Below are 14,888 nucleotides of genomic sequence, written 5' to 3'. Positions count from 1 at the left end.
ATCACGTTATAACAATCAACTTAAACACTTGAGCTGTATGCCTATTACTGTTTTAAAATTATTTTTTTATTTTCCAAACTGGTTGTTCAGGTCTTTCGAAGTGCGATTGTTGAATTAGTGCCGGGCTTACTGAGTGTGAGAGCAATTTTCTGCTGCGGGTTGTAGTATACTAGAGACGCTCCTGAAGTCTTTCTTTCACTAACCAGCAAGAGTGGAGATACTTCACCCTACAATCTTCTTTTTGGATGAATTTATAAATTCAAGAGTAGAAAACCATGGATGTGTTGCAGATATGTGACCTCTATGTATATGGTGCAGACTAGAACCAAAGGATCAGAACTGAAAGACAACAATTTTGTCCTTGTGCACTAACCAGTTTCAGACGTTTGCCTGGGCACTTATTTGAGTTAATCACTGACATTACTATGGCTCTTTTGATGAACCATAACAAGCCATAAACATTTCTGATTGCAACCAGCTGTGAAAACTTAAAATATGCTCACTGTGCTAATTGGAAATGAGTATCGAGCACCTCACGTTCCCACCCTGCTCATCTTTTCTTTCAAATTCTTGTTGTCTACTGACACCAAATTTCTCACCAAGATATCCTTCCTCCTTTCTTTCCTTTCTTTCCTCAGCGTCTACGCTGAGCAACTACTCATCCTCGATGATTAAAATTTTCATCTTATTGTCCCTTGCCCTCTTCCCTCTGAATTCACTGACCTGTCCTTACGAAACATCTCCCTCCAGAAAACTCTCCTTCCCACATGGCCTCTATACTCCCATGATCTCTATTGCAGAAAAAGCGATCATTGACCACTTCCTCATCCTTCATCATCCACATCCTCCTATTCCCTTCCAACCAGTGTTTCCCCCCTAATTTTTTGGGAGTGGGGAATCCGGACCCTTTAATGGATGCGCGGCCATTCACGGTTTCGCGCATGTGCCAAATTTAACATTAGAAAGCTAGTCCCGGGTTGCGCAGTGCGCAGCTTATAGGGAGCGTTGCTTCCAACCCTGCTTTCAACTGTGCCTGTGCCTAGAAGTTTTTTCCCCCTCAATTCACTTACAAATACACTTTACATATCCCAATTGCCTAGCCGTTTGATGTCCATTCTCCACAGTGCTTCTGCTGTCAGTCACAAATGACATCCTCTGAGCGTGACCCTGGGGCAGTATCCCTCCTTGTCCTTCTTGACCTCTGCAGCTTTTGCCACGGTGAACCACACCATTCTCTAATGCCTTTCCTCTGTTGGCCAACTTAGTGGGATTGGCCCTCGCTTGATTGCATTCTTGCCTATTTGTTCGTAGCCAGAGAATTTCCAGATGGCTTCTCTTCCCCCTCATACCGTTGGCTCTGTAGTCCTTCAAGGATCTATCCTTGGCTTGCTCCTCCTACTCATCAAGAATCTATCCTTGGCGATATCATCCACAGACACGTGGTCAACATCTATACTGACAACACCCAGCTCATCTTCTCTACCATTTCTCTTGTCCCTTCCACTGCCTCTGTATTGTCAAACTACTTGTCAGATATCAAGTCTTGGAGTGAGCTACAGTTTCCTCCAGTTAAACAGGGAAAAAAAATGAAGTCATCTTTTCAACCCCTATCACAAATTCCATACACTTGCAACTGATTCCATCCACACATTCCAGCCAATTTCTCTGGGTGAACCAGACTTTTCGGAATCTCGGCATTCTATTCAACACCAAGCTGATCTTGTAATCCCATATCCTCTCCATCCAATGGACATGGGGATAGGGTGAGAAAGTGGAGTTGAGGTAGAAGATCAGCCATGATCTTATTGAATAGCAGAGCAGGCTTGAGGGGCTGTATGGCCTATTTCTTATGTTCTTATCACAAACACCGCCTAGTTCCACTTCTGTAACATCATGCACCTCTGCCCTTCCCTCAGCCTATTTGATGCTGAAACTTTCCATCCATGCCTTTGTCATCTCCAGACTCAATTATCCCATTGCTCTACTGGCTGGCATCTACCCTCTGTAAACTTCAACCAAAACTGCATTGTCAATCAGGTCCCGCTTACCCAGCACCCCTGTCCTAGCTGAGCTACATTAGCTTCCAGCTCCCCAATGTCTCAAATTTAAAATTCCCTCCCTAAACCTCCCCACCTTTCTACCTCTTTCTTGTCCTTTAAGGCCCACCTTATAACCTCCATGCCTAAGCCTTTGGTCATAAGAACGTAAGAAATAGGAGCAGGAATAAGCCATAAGGCCCCCGAGCCTGCTCCGCCATTCAATAAGATCATGGCTGATCTGATCTTGGCCTCAACTCCACTTTCCTGCTTGTTTCCCATAACCCTCGACTCCACTATAGTTCAAGAATCTGTCTATCTCAGCCTTAAGTTTTGACTCAGCCTCCCTGGGGCAGAGAATTCCAAAGATGCATGACCCTCAGAAGAAATTCCTCCTCATCTCGGTCTTAAATGGGCGACGTCTTATTCTGAAACTATGCCCCTTAGTTCTAGATTCCCCCACGAGGGGAAACATCCTCTCAGCATCTACCCTGTCAAGCCCCCTCAGAATCTATTATGTTTCAAAAAGATCACCTCTCATTCTTCTAAACTCCAGTGAGTACAGGCCCAACCTGCTCAACCTTTCCTCCATAAGACAACTCCTTCTTCATCCCAGGAATCAACCTTGTGAACCTTCTCTGAACTGCCTCCAATGCAAGTATATCCTTCCTTCAATAAGGAGACCAAAACTGTATACAGCACTCCAGGTGTGGTCTCACCAACATCCTGTACAGTTGTAACAAGACTTCCCTACTATTATACTCCATCTCCCTTGCAATAAAGGCCAATATTCCATTTGCCTTCCTAATTGCTGTACCTGCATGCTAACTTTTTGTGTTTCATGTACGAAGACACCCAGCTCCCTCTGTACCGCAGCATTCTGTAGTCTCTCTCCATTTAAATAATATTTTGCTTTTCTATTCTTCCTACCAAAGTGGATAACCTCACATTTTCCCACATTATATACCATCTGCCAATTTTTTGCCCACTCACTTAACCTATCTATATCCCTTTGCAGACACTGTCCTCCACACAACTTGCTTTCCCACCTATCTTTGTATCATCAGCAAATTTGGCTACAATGCACTCGGTTCCTTCATTAATATTGATTGTAAATAGTTGAGGCCCCAGCACTGATCCCTGTGGCACCTCACTAGTTACAGTTTGCCAACCTGAAAATGACCCATTTACCCCGACTCTGTTTTCTGTTAGTTAGCCAATTCTCTATCCATGCTCATATATTACCCCCAACACCATGAGCTCTTACCTTGTGTGGCACCTTTATCGAGTGCCTTTTGGAAATCCAAATACACTGCATCTATTGGTTCCCTTTTATCCACCCTGTTTTGTTATATGCTTCTTTTCCTTACTGCCGATCCTTCCGAAATGTTAAGTACTCTGAATATTCAGTTCCCAGCCTTGGTCACCTTGCAACCACGTCTCTAATGGCTATGAGATCATACCCATTTATTTCTATTTGTACCATCAATTCATCTACCTTGTTACAAATGCTGCGTGCATTCAGAAAAAGAGCCTTTAATTTTATCTTTTTACCATTCTTCCCTTCTCTGACCCTATTTACTGATGCACTTCTATGTTTGTATGCTCTGTCCCTTCCTGTCACACTCTGGTTATCATATCGCTACCCTGCACTATTGCCTTGTCCTTTCGCTTCAACTTTCTAAATTTCCCCTCATTTGAACCCTCCCCGCTCCCACTATTTAGTTTAAAGCCCTATCTACAACCCTAGTTACTCAATTCGCCAGGACACTGGCACTAGCACGGTTCAAGTGAAGCCCATCCCAGCTGAACAGCTCCCTCTGTTCCATGAATTGAAACCCATTTCTCCCACATCAATCTTTGAGCCACGTATTCAATTCTCTGATCTTATTTACTCTATGCCAATTTGCTCATGGCTCAGGTAGTAATCCAGAGATTATTATCTTTTGTGGTTCCATTTTTTAATTTAGCCCCTAGCTGCTCATACTCCTTCAGCAGAACCGTTGTCTTTGTCTTAGTTATATCGTTGGTACCTACATGTGGACCATGGCAACTGGATCTTTCACCTCCTACTCCAAGTTCCTCTCCAGCCGCAAGGCGATGTCTTTAACCCTGGCACAGGGCAGGCAACACAGCCTTTGGGACTCGCACACTAGGCTGCAGAGAACAGTATTTATCCTCCTAACTATACTGTCCCCTACCAATACTACATTCCTTTTTACTCCCCCCCCCAACTTTAATGGTCCCCTGTACCACGGTGCTGTGCTCATCCTCCCTGCAGTCCCTGCTCTCGTCCTCGCAGGCTGCAAGAACCTATATCTGTTGGACAAATGCAAGGGCTGAGGCTCCTCCAATGCTATCTTCTTTGGGCCCAAGTTTCGGCTTGAGTTGCTCCTATTTTTTTTGGAGCAACTAGTTTAGTATGGAGTACCTTAGAAATCGCAATTCTCGGCATTTAGTTTGCTCCAGTTCTAGTTAGTTAGAATAGTTTTGTTTTAGTAGTTTTTTTTTCAAAAGGGGGCGTTACCAGCCACTTAAGCCAGTGTTGCAAGTTTAGGCAGCGAAAAATTACTCCAAACTAACTTAGAACGGAGTAAGTGTCGATATTTGTACGCTCAGAAAAACCTTGCCTACACTTTATAAATTAGGCGCAGGTAGCGAGAGATGGGGGGGCGGCAGGGGGAAAGGAAGTTGGAGCGAAGTGAGGGGATTTTACAAAGCATTAAACACTTCACTTTTACCAATAAAGAGACATCATCAATAGTAAATGATAAATAAATCAATAAATCAACCAATAAATCAATCAATCAAAAAGAAATAAAAAATTAAAAAAAATATATAAAAAATAAAAAATCAATCAATAAATAAAAAAATTAAAAGTTTCTACTCACCTACTGCAGCACCGGGAGCCTTCCAACAGCCTGCCGAAAAGGCGCTCGTTGGGCGGGCCCTGCCGCCGAAGAGGCGCAGGCCACTCGGCCTGGGATAGGGTCGCCCGGAGACAGGATGCGCTGGGAGGGCCAAGAACTACTGCGTATGCGCGCAGCCTCCACTGCGCACGCACGCAGCTGCTGGCACTCTTTTTGGCGCAGGGCTGTAGCTCCGCCCCTAGCTGCTTGTGTTGTGCTGCATTGACTGTGAAACAGACCTGCTGGACTCGGAGAATCGAGAGGTAAGTTTCAGGCGCTTTTTTTGTTCTAAAGAATAGGCGGGCCTCTCGGATTGCGCTGTTCTGGGAGGACATCCGAAACTTGGGCCCTGTATCCCTATATCTGCCTCACTCGTAGTCACACCCTTCTGTCCCTGACCACGGACCAAATCTGAAGTACTTAACCTAAGGGGTGTGACTGCCTTCTGGAACAAAGTATAGCTTTCTCCCTCCCTGATGTCCAAAGCTCAGACTCCAGCTCATCAACTCTGAGCTGAAGTTCCTCGAGCTGCATACACTTACTGCAGATGTGGTTGCTTTGGATCGCATTGGTATCCCACCAGTTCCCACATGCTACAGCTGTAACACATCACTGGCCCTGGCATCTCTGTTGTATTTTATTTAACGAATTCGGTTTTCAAGTTTTGAAATATCACTCAATTGTCTATTTACAGTTTTTAATCTAGGTAATAACCTTGTTTAATTTATTACATTTAGTTATATGCTTTAGGTCTTTACAGTAACTTAGCCCACAATCTTAATTTAACCCTGTTTGATATTTATTTATATATCGGGCAGCACCTCTTACCCCTACCTCACCGAATTCCCACACTTGCCACATTCCGGTGCACTCTGGTGAAATCTGCACTCGGGTGAAGTTGTTCTGTGCATTAATTGACTTATTATTTTACTTACCCCGATTGAAATGTTTAGTTTCCCGGCTCTTAGTTTAGAGAGAAAAAAAGAGGAAAAAAATAAATACTCACCAATCAATCACTTGCCTGCTTTCCTGTGATGTCACACTTTGATTTTTTTTTCCCGTTTTTTTTTTGAACCCTCTCAATATTTCCCCCCTCGTACTTTTTGTCTGATTATACCTCTGTAAAATACTTTCAACTGTTTTTATATTTTAAAGGTGCTGTATAAATGTAAGTTGTTGCATAGAATTTACAGCACAGAAACAAGCCGATTGGCTGATGTTTGTGCTCCATACGAGCCTCCTGCCACTCAATTGACATCTCACCATATCGACATATCCTTTTCTTTTATCCCTTGTGTACTTATCTAGCTTCCCCTTAAATGCATCTATGCTATTTGAGTTAACCACTCCATGTGGTAGCGAGCTCCACATTCTCACCACTCTCTCAGTAAAGAAGTTTCTCCTGAATTGCATATTGGATTTATTAGTGACTGTCTTATTTATGGCCTATGGTTCTGACGAAGGGTCATCGACCTGAAATGTTAACTCTGGTTCTCGCTCCACAGATGCTGCCTGATCTGCTGAGTATTTACAGCATTTTCTGTTTTTATTTCAGATTTCCAGCATCTGCAGTATTTTGCTTTTGTTATATTTATGGCCTCCAGTATTGGACATACCCATAAGTATAAACATCTTTCCTATCGAACTCCTTCATAATTTTAAAGACCTCTATCGGGTCACCTTTCTGGAGAAAGGAGCCCCAGTTAGTTTAATGGATGGACCATCAAGATCTTGGACTGCTGAAGCAACAGAGAAAACTCCCTAAATTGAATGCCAAATATTCATCCCTCACACTACCATTCACAAACTTTTCACTTGGTAAAAAAATGTAATTCTGTTGTTCAGCCTCACTGTGCTTTAGCTACAAATCACAAAATACTTTTCTTTCATTTCTTCAGGTACTGTTTTTGCTTACGGACAAACTGGCACTGGCAAGACATTCACTATGGAAGGAGTGCGGGCTGTGCCTGAACTTAGGGGCATTATTCCCAATTCATTTGCTCATATATTTGGCCACATTGCAAAGTCTGAGGGAGACACCAGGTAAAGTTTCAAAGTTAAATGTATTTCAAAGCTACAGGAGCACTGTTGTAAAAATAGATTTTATTGGTTCAAAGACTAATTCTGAAGATTTTTAATAATCCACATTACAAATTAATTTAAAAAATGTTTATGCTCGTGGAGGGTGAAACACAGCTAATTTGTACACTTGTTCTTGAAGGAGTTGGAGTACGTGTTCAGACCTTGGTAGCATAATGTCCTGTTTGAGTGTGCGTACAATCATTGGTAGTGTTTGTGATGGAGTCTGGTCTCATCAGTTCAGTGATAAATTCATGCTGTAAAGCAGTGAAGAGCATAATGTCCAAAACTGCAGAATAAACTCTAGTTGTGGCCTAACCAATGCCATGTACAAATTTATCAGAGGAGATAATGAACCCAAGATTCTGCATAGATGAAGAAGCACTAAATGCAGAGCTATCAAAGGTAAGAGATGGTAGCTATTGGTTAGACTTGAGAGTGACATGAAGAAACAAGAAGTCTAGACCTAATGATACATTGTGATGAGAACTCAAGGTTGTGAGCACTGAAGTGTTGTTGCAATTTGAAGGAGGTTGATTAATATGTTCCCCCATTTCTCAGCACGCTGGTATTATCACATGGTAATTAACAGGAAATTTCTCAACAATATTTTGCAGCTGTATGTGTTCCGATAAAGGCATTTGACATAGAAGCACAAAACGTGTATTCATGCTTGTATATTCATAAATATTTGGCTCAGTATAGATGACATCATTGGGCAGCTAATTGCGGGGCGGTAATGGCAGCTGGTAGTCCTAATACCGCCTGGAAAAAGTTTGCGCCCTTGTATGCAAAATTTAGCAAAAAATGAGGTTGCATGATCGGGGGCGCAAAATCGGGCATTACACAAGGACATTTTTGCACCTGAGCCAAAAACCTCAGCGTTTATAAAAAAAAAAGTTTTATTGATTTGAGGAACTTCATTGTTGTTTAGTGCCCTGCATTTTGGTTAGGGGGTGGGGTGGGGGTGGGGCGGGGGGGGGGAGTTTTTGTGACTTTGTTGCAATAAGATTTATGATTTATTATTTGCTATTGGTGTCTTGTGCATCATTCCAACGTTTACCGGAAATGTGCCTTTATGGGGGCACAGAGCGGGTCCAGTATTAGCTCCATCCCTCAGTTTCCTCCATTTAGGAGAGCCGGTCCATTACGAGCTGGTGACGTGCAACTCTTGGTCCGGCAGTATCTTAACACAGCCTCCCCCGTGGATGGTGTGGCTATCCAATGGGGGCCTCGCCAAACTCCTCTTTGTCGTCCTCCTCCTGAGGTGGGCATGCAATCCCCACTAGCAATGCCTGGCCCCTCATGATGGCCAAGTTGTGCAATATGCAGTACACCACAATAAATTTGAATACCTTTTGAGAGGAGTATTGAAGGCTGCATCCAGAGCGGTGCAGGCATCGGTCTGCCTGTAGGAGATGGCATATCTCTATCAGCACTTCCTTTCGGAAGCACAGCCTTTCATGCACTGTTCATCAGAGAGCTGGAGGTATGAGCGTGGTGCTTGTAAACCCGTGGAAGGTAAGCCTCCCTCCCCAGACTTTTTCAGCGCCTCCTCATCTGTGGACCGACATGGCCAAGAGCCTTTCTTCTAGCTTGATGCCGCCTGGCAATAGCATGGAGCATGATATACTGGCGAACAAGTAATGCCCTAGCAAACTTTCTCACTCACCTTGTAAGGGCACTGTAATGGCAGATAAAAGTGCCGTTTGCACTTGGAGCTTCACGCAGTATGATATGCGCAACCGTTGCAGTCAATGTGACCTGCGATGTAGGATCCTCATCCCTCCATTTAAAAACACTACTAATACTGCCTGCTGCATCGTGGCAATGCTTGTTTTTTCAGATGTTTCCTGGGGCGGGTGTTAAATGAAGAGTTGGGGCCGAATTTTGCAACCGGGGCGGTAGTGGAGTGTTGCACAACAATTGACGTCATGATCCCAGTGAAACTAGAGGGCAGGGCGGTAAGTTTTTTTGCGCCGCCGCAAACCATGAGCCGAATTACGCCTAGAAACACCATTTACCGCCCCTCCGTGGCGCAAACAAGCTGAAGTTCCAGCCCCTCCACTTTTTCTCAGTTGCAGCTTTTGATTCCAGTAGCTTTTCAATATGAAGCTGAAGGATTTGGCAGATATCCCATGCTGTCTTTCTAAACTTTGAAACTTTATGTTCAATTATTGCAAGCATTAGGAAGACAAATATCATTCTGACCTTTCGGCACTGAAGCTGTTGCTGTCACAATCACCTTAACAGTATATTGTTAATAGTTTGATAAAAGAAAAGTACAGAACAAGTTATCTGTATAATTATCATTCTTTTTATGTATGGTGCCCGAAATTAGGTACAGCAATCCAAGAATGCCCTCCATAGCAAAATTAGAAGAACTTGTTTCAACTTCCACTCAGTAGCCTTGAAATGTAACTTGTTGCCAATTTATCAAATCTATGTGTTGAAGCTGTTGTCAACATTTATTTGTTTAACTTTGTAGAAAATAGCTCTGCATTAATTGGAAACTTAGCAAGTGGCCAATAATCACACCTAATCCAAATAGAACCATACCATTGTGTCTGTTTACTGTTTCCTGTTCCAATCTGCTATAATACCAACATTGCTTCTGCCAACAGTGTGGTTCCTGCAAAAAACTTTAATTCAAAGGAAAGGTCAGTTGATACCCCTGTCAAAATTTTCAATGCTATCCATAGCAGGGGGTTATTAGGAAGAGTGTTTGGAAAGATAATTTCTTGATCACAACGTGGTAATTGTTGCTTTAAAAAAATTCTACACCTTTATTCGGCGAGATCCTTTGGAATACCTTTTGATGTTTTTCAAAATATTAATATTGCTACATTCTAGATAGGCTATGAGTATATTTATTGTGTGACAAAATAGGATTTTTTTTTTATCTCTGATTCAATTTATAGCCTCAGTACAATCTCTTTCTGTGCTGAGTTAGCTAATTTCAGCTGAGGGAGCAGTGGGAATTTTATATAGCAAACTTGTGAAAAAAGGAAATGCTGCATTTTACCAAATAATTGTGTTTGTAATCATTGAATTATTGATTCCTTGGGTAAGGTGAGGTAATCTTTCTACTCCATGATTAGTTTGACAGAAGAAAAAGGCATTAAGAAAATAAACTGACTAAAAATGCATAATATACAAGGCTTTAGGGTTAACTAGGAGAAATATGAAGGTAGATTCAGCAAGCCCATGCTTGCAGTGGGAGCCATACTTGAAATGTGCAAGGTAAAGAATTAGAGCTACAATGTTGCATCACTATCTCCAAATTACGTTCCCTTTGAGTGTGGCACCCTGCCGGCAGTGTAGAGCTATTTCTTCGGCAGCATTCCGCCCATTTTCCGTTTTTTAGACCATTACCGCCCATTATTCGCTTTTAGTGAAAACTAGTGCCCACTTACTGCCCATATACCGCCGGCGGTAATTTCAGCAGCCTATTACCGCCGGCGGTAAACGGAATTGCCTGCCCATCAGCTGCAGGTGATTTTCCATGCACTTCAACGTGCACCGCCCATATTACCGCCGGGCGCTAATTTCGGCTTCTCGCTGAAATACAGCTCAAATTACCGCCAGCATTTTCTACCGCCCTGAAAAAGCTGCACTTACCTGACAACCTAGTGGAATGGACGAATTTTAAAATGGATGTATTTAAAGAAAAGGCTGCTTCTATTTGCAGGTAGCATTAAAAACATTCTTGTGTATTTTAAGGGTGTTTCAAATCAATACTTATAATTTGAGGGTATAGTAGAGTATCTGGTTTAATTTTTTGGTTGTTTAAGGAAAATTGAATAATTTTTGACAGTTTAAAGGACTTTTTAAGGAATGGGGCCTGCTATTTCTCAGCCAATATTGCTAACTAATTGCATGCTGCAGAATACAGCTGGAAGAAGGTTTATTGAAGAGTATTATGTGCCCAATTAAAGAGGTGGCATACTGCTGAGGAGGAGGAGACCTTGTACCCAATGCATTTACAGGGATAAGCGGTCATATCTGGACCTGTCCGATAAAGTGTGCATTCGAAGGCTGCGTTTCCGAAAGGAGGTCATCAATGAGAGATGCCAGCTAATTAAGGAAGACCTACAGCCTACCAGCACCATCAGGACTGCACTGCCTGTTGAGGTTAAGGTGACTGCGGCACTTTCCTTCTATGCATCGGGCTCCTTTCAAGCATCAGCTGGCAACATTTGCTGCATCTCAGCACGCCACACATTGCTGCATTCAGCAGGTGACAGAAGTGCTTTACGCACGAAGGTTTGACTTTATAAACTTCCCATTGACCAGGGAGGCACAGAGTGAGAGGGCTTTGGGTTTTTCGAGAATAGCAAACTTCCCTAAGGTCCAGGGTGCAATAGACTGTACGCACATCGCCCTGCGAGCACCTTTTAGAGAATGCAAAAGATGTTTTGGAACCGAAAGGGATTCCACTCTCAACGTGCAGCTCGTTGTCGACCTCAAACAAATAATCATGGCAGTAAATGCCAATTTTCCAGGGAGCATTCATGATACGCACATCTTGCGTGAGAGCACTGTCTACGACCTCTAAGAGTCGGCCACAAGGTCAATGCTGGATGCTTGGTGACAAAGGCCACCAACTGGCTCTTGACAACGACGCCCCCCCCCCCCCCCCCACCTCCTCCCGTAAGCCTCAGACAGATGCCAAGCATCAATACAATCATCATCATCATCATCATCCATCATCATCATCATCATCATCATCATCATAGGCAGTCCCTCAAATTGAGGATGACTTGCTTTCACACCAAAAAGTTCACAGGTGTTTCAATGAAGGACCTAATATTCCAGGTCCCGAACTAAATCTTGAAGGGTGGAAGATGCCTGTGCGTAGATTTTTTTTAACGTGTGGTGACCGTTGCACACCAACCACCACATGGGCTTGACCGAGTTAGGTCTTGGTCCATTGACCAGGATTAACCAAGACGACTGGAGACCAGCTCTGCTGCACGGACCTAGTGCGCGCACATATCACTAACCCGTGCTGCCCCTAGGCCCTCGCCTCTTCTGGACCCCGACCACGTCCCTCTACAATCTCTCGCTGCTCCTTTGCCCCGACCTCGCCGCTCCTGCTGTACCTGCCCATGCTCCAATCACCGATCTGGACCTTGGTGACGTCCCTCTTCACTGCCGTTGCTCTCCTGCTCCTTCCGCTCCCCGGGCTACTCCGATGGTGCTCACAGGCCGGGGGCCGCACAGACTGCTGGGCTAGGATGCCACGCTGCTCCTTCCGCTCCCCGGCTTGCTCCGATGTTGCTCAAATCAGTCAGGATCTAATTGAATGGTGGAACAGGCTCAAGGGGCTGAATGGCCTCCTCCTGTTCCTAACTGGCAGCAAGTCATGCCGAGAAGGAAAAGCATTGAAGCTTGGGCAGGTCACACGTCCAAGATGCGGGTCTTTGGAATACTGCACCAAGTGAATCGACATGACCTCAGAAGAGCCACAGTAGCAGGCCCCAAAAATCAAAATCAGCAAATAAACAGAATGGAAGGCTTGGCCACATGCATCTGAAACACTGAAGGAGGCACAGGCCATTAAATTTGACTGAAAATGCAGTGATAGACATTGTTCTCCAGTGCACCCATACTGGTTGTGTGATCTGAATGGTGCCGCGGATGCCAGAAATCAGATGGTGGTCACCTGACTCCCAACAAATGCCCATTGCATAACAGGTTAGATCACAAGTATCTGTTTCTGACACGCGCTGCCTGAAAGGGTAGTGGAAGCAGATTCAATAGCAACTTTCAAAAGGGGAATTGGATGAATACTTGGAAGGTGGGGGAAAAAAATTGTAGGACTATGCGTAAAGAGCAGGAGGAGTGAGACTAACTGGATCGTTCTTTCAAAGGCACAATGGGCTAAATGGCAGCCTCTTGTGCTGTATGATTCGACAACTACCCAGGATACAGATGGCATCATAAACTCATTACTAAAACAGAAATTTACAGTCATTAGCTTTTTTGAAAACCAATAACAGCCACATAGCCATACGCAATATCGTCAAAGACAATCCAAGTGTTGAAGCAGCGCTTCAGATGCCTGGACCACTGGAGGCAGCCTACAATATCACTCTAAGCAGGTCGCGGGGTTCATTGTGGTGTGTTGCATGTTGCACAACTTAGCAATCAGAAGGGGACAGGAAATGCCACTGGGGGCTGCAGGACCACCTCAGGACACAGTGGACGAGGCAGAGGAAGAAGCGGGGGACGACGAGGAGGAGTCTGGCGATGAACCCATGACACCATCCACCCATCCACGGCAAGAGAAGCCCCGTGGTAGTTATGCTGCAGCAAAACTGTTACGTCAGCAACTCATAACCGTTCAAGCAAAGCGTTCATTTAAGAGTTCAGTTTAAACCTTAAAATGGCCATTGTTTGCAACCCTTGTATTGATTGTTGACCCCTCATTTTGTAAGTGAATGAGACACTGCACAATAATTATTTTCTATGAAATTTTATACATTTTGTAAAATGTCTTGTCAAATAAATTAATAATTTTTAAAGTAAATTTGAAATAAATTTCCAAAAAATTACGATGGAAAAAATGTAACTTTAAACATTAAACCCAAACAGTAAACAATTTTTTATTAAAATAAAATACCCACAATGCCCCTCACAAACAGTAAACAATTTGTTTTGAATAAACAAATCTAACCACAATCATCACTTCCACCCCCCGCCCCACCACCCCCGTTGTGACCAGTGTGTTGGGGGGGGGGGGGGGGGGGGGGCGGGAAGAGTGGGTGATGGTGGCAGCGCCATGTGTGGGGAAGATGGAGGGTCTGACGACCAGTCTTTGGAGTCCGAAGTATTGCCATGATCCTGACTCCCATGTGTTAGTGGTGGTACGACACCTCCGGTTTCAGTGTCGTACACCGATTCCAGTGGTTACCGCATGGCATCAACGGAATCATCGATTCGCCGCAGCACCGCAATCGGCGCCGCCATGTCCTCGGATTGACAAGCTGATTGTGCTGCGATGTTTCTGGCTAGTCCACCAATTGCCTGGAGGAGCTCGCTACCTATGTTGACGCTCGCCCTAGACAGCGAAACCATCTCCAGGTCGGCGTCTGCCTGTCATCGAGCACGCCTCCCCTATTGAATCAGACTCTGCAGATTAGGCACGGGGGCTGTTGCACTCAGTGTGCCCTGATGCACACCGCTTGGTCCCGCCACTTCCTTGGAGCCGAATCCATGAAATGGAGATTCGACTGAGGAAGAGGTGACCGTAGGAATGAAGGACCCTTCAGTTGCCGCCTCCCCATCTTCTACTTCCAACAGTGCATCCTTGGGTGGGTCGGAAAGCTGGATGGCTTCTTCAGCATCATCCTTCTCCTGCTCTTCGGTGTTGTCTCCTCTAAGAAGTATGACAATCGGCACTGCGTGCTCCTGGTTAGCTAGAAAACATAACAGAAGAGGTAAGGAGAAGGACGAGGAAGGGAAGGTCAGAGTGACATTTTAACGCTTGCATTGCGCAGACATGAAGAGGAGCAACATTACTGCATTACATATCACCGAGAGATGCTATGTGCAATGAACATGAACAGAATTTAGAGACTGCATGGCATTATAATATTTCATGATGGTCCCAGCATTACATTACATCACTTGACATTTTTTACATTATGTTCACATGACTGACTGTGCATGGCCCGGGAATTATGCTTGGCTTGCGTGGCGCCAACACCGGATCTACAGGCCCATGGGTGGCCGAGTGATCATGTGCCCCTGAGAGGGCTGTGGCCCGCTCCTCCAGGTCCATGAAATTTGCAGGCCCTCTTCCGGTGTGCCGACCCCCGCCTCTTTTGAAAGCAATTAAAAACATGTTTTTTTTTCC

At 44.4% G+C, this 14,888-nt stretch overlaps 1 protein-coding gene across 1 annotated transcript in view; it reads left to right on the top strand.

Annotated features, from left to right (window-relative positions):
* Nucleotides 1-14,888, top strand: part of kif3a (kinesin family member 3A) — a 75,336-nt gene that overhangs the window by 15,381 nt on the left and 45,067 nt on the right. The window contains exon 3 of the mRNA XM_070878057.1: nucleotides 6,844-6,988. Within this exon, the coding sequence (XP_070734158.1) occupies nucleotides 6,844-6,988 (145 nt within the window). The remainder of the gene's footprint in view (nucleotides 1-6,843; nucleotides 6,989-14,888) is intronic.

The sequence above is a fragment of the Pristiophorus japonicus genome, chromosome 4 (assembly GCF_044704955.1).
Source record: "Pristiophorus japonicus isolate sPriJap1 chromosome 4, sPriJap1.hap1, whole genome shotgun sequence".
NCBI classification, from domain to species: Eukaryota; Metazoa; Chordata; class Chondrichthyes; family Pristiophoridae; genus Pristiophorus; species Pristiophorus japonicus.
The sequence above is the reverse complement of the archived record's forward strand: the minus strand, read 5'-3'. Positions and strand labels throughout refer to the sequence as shown.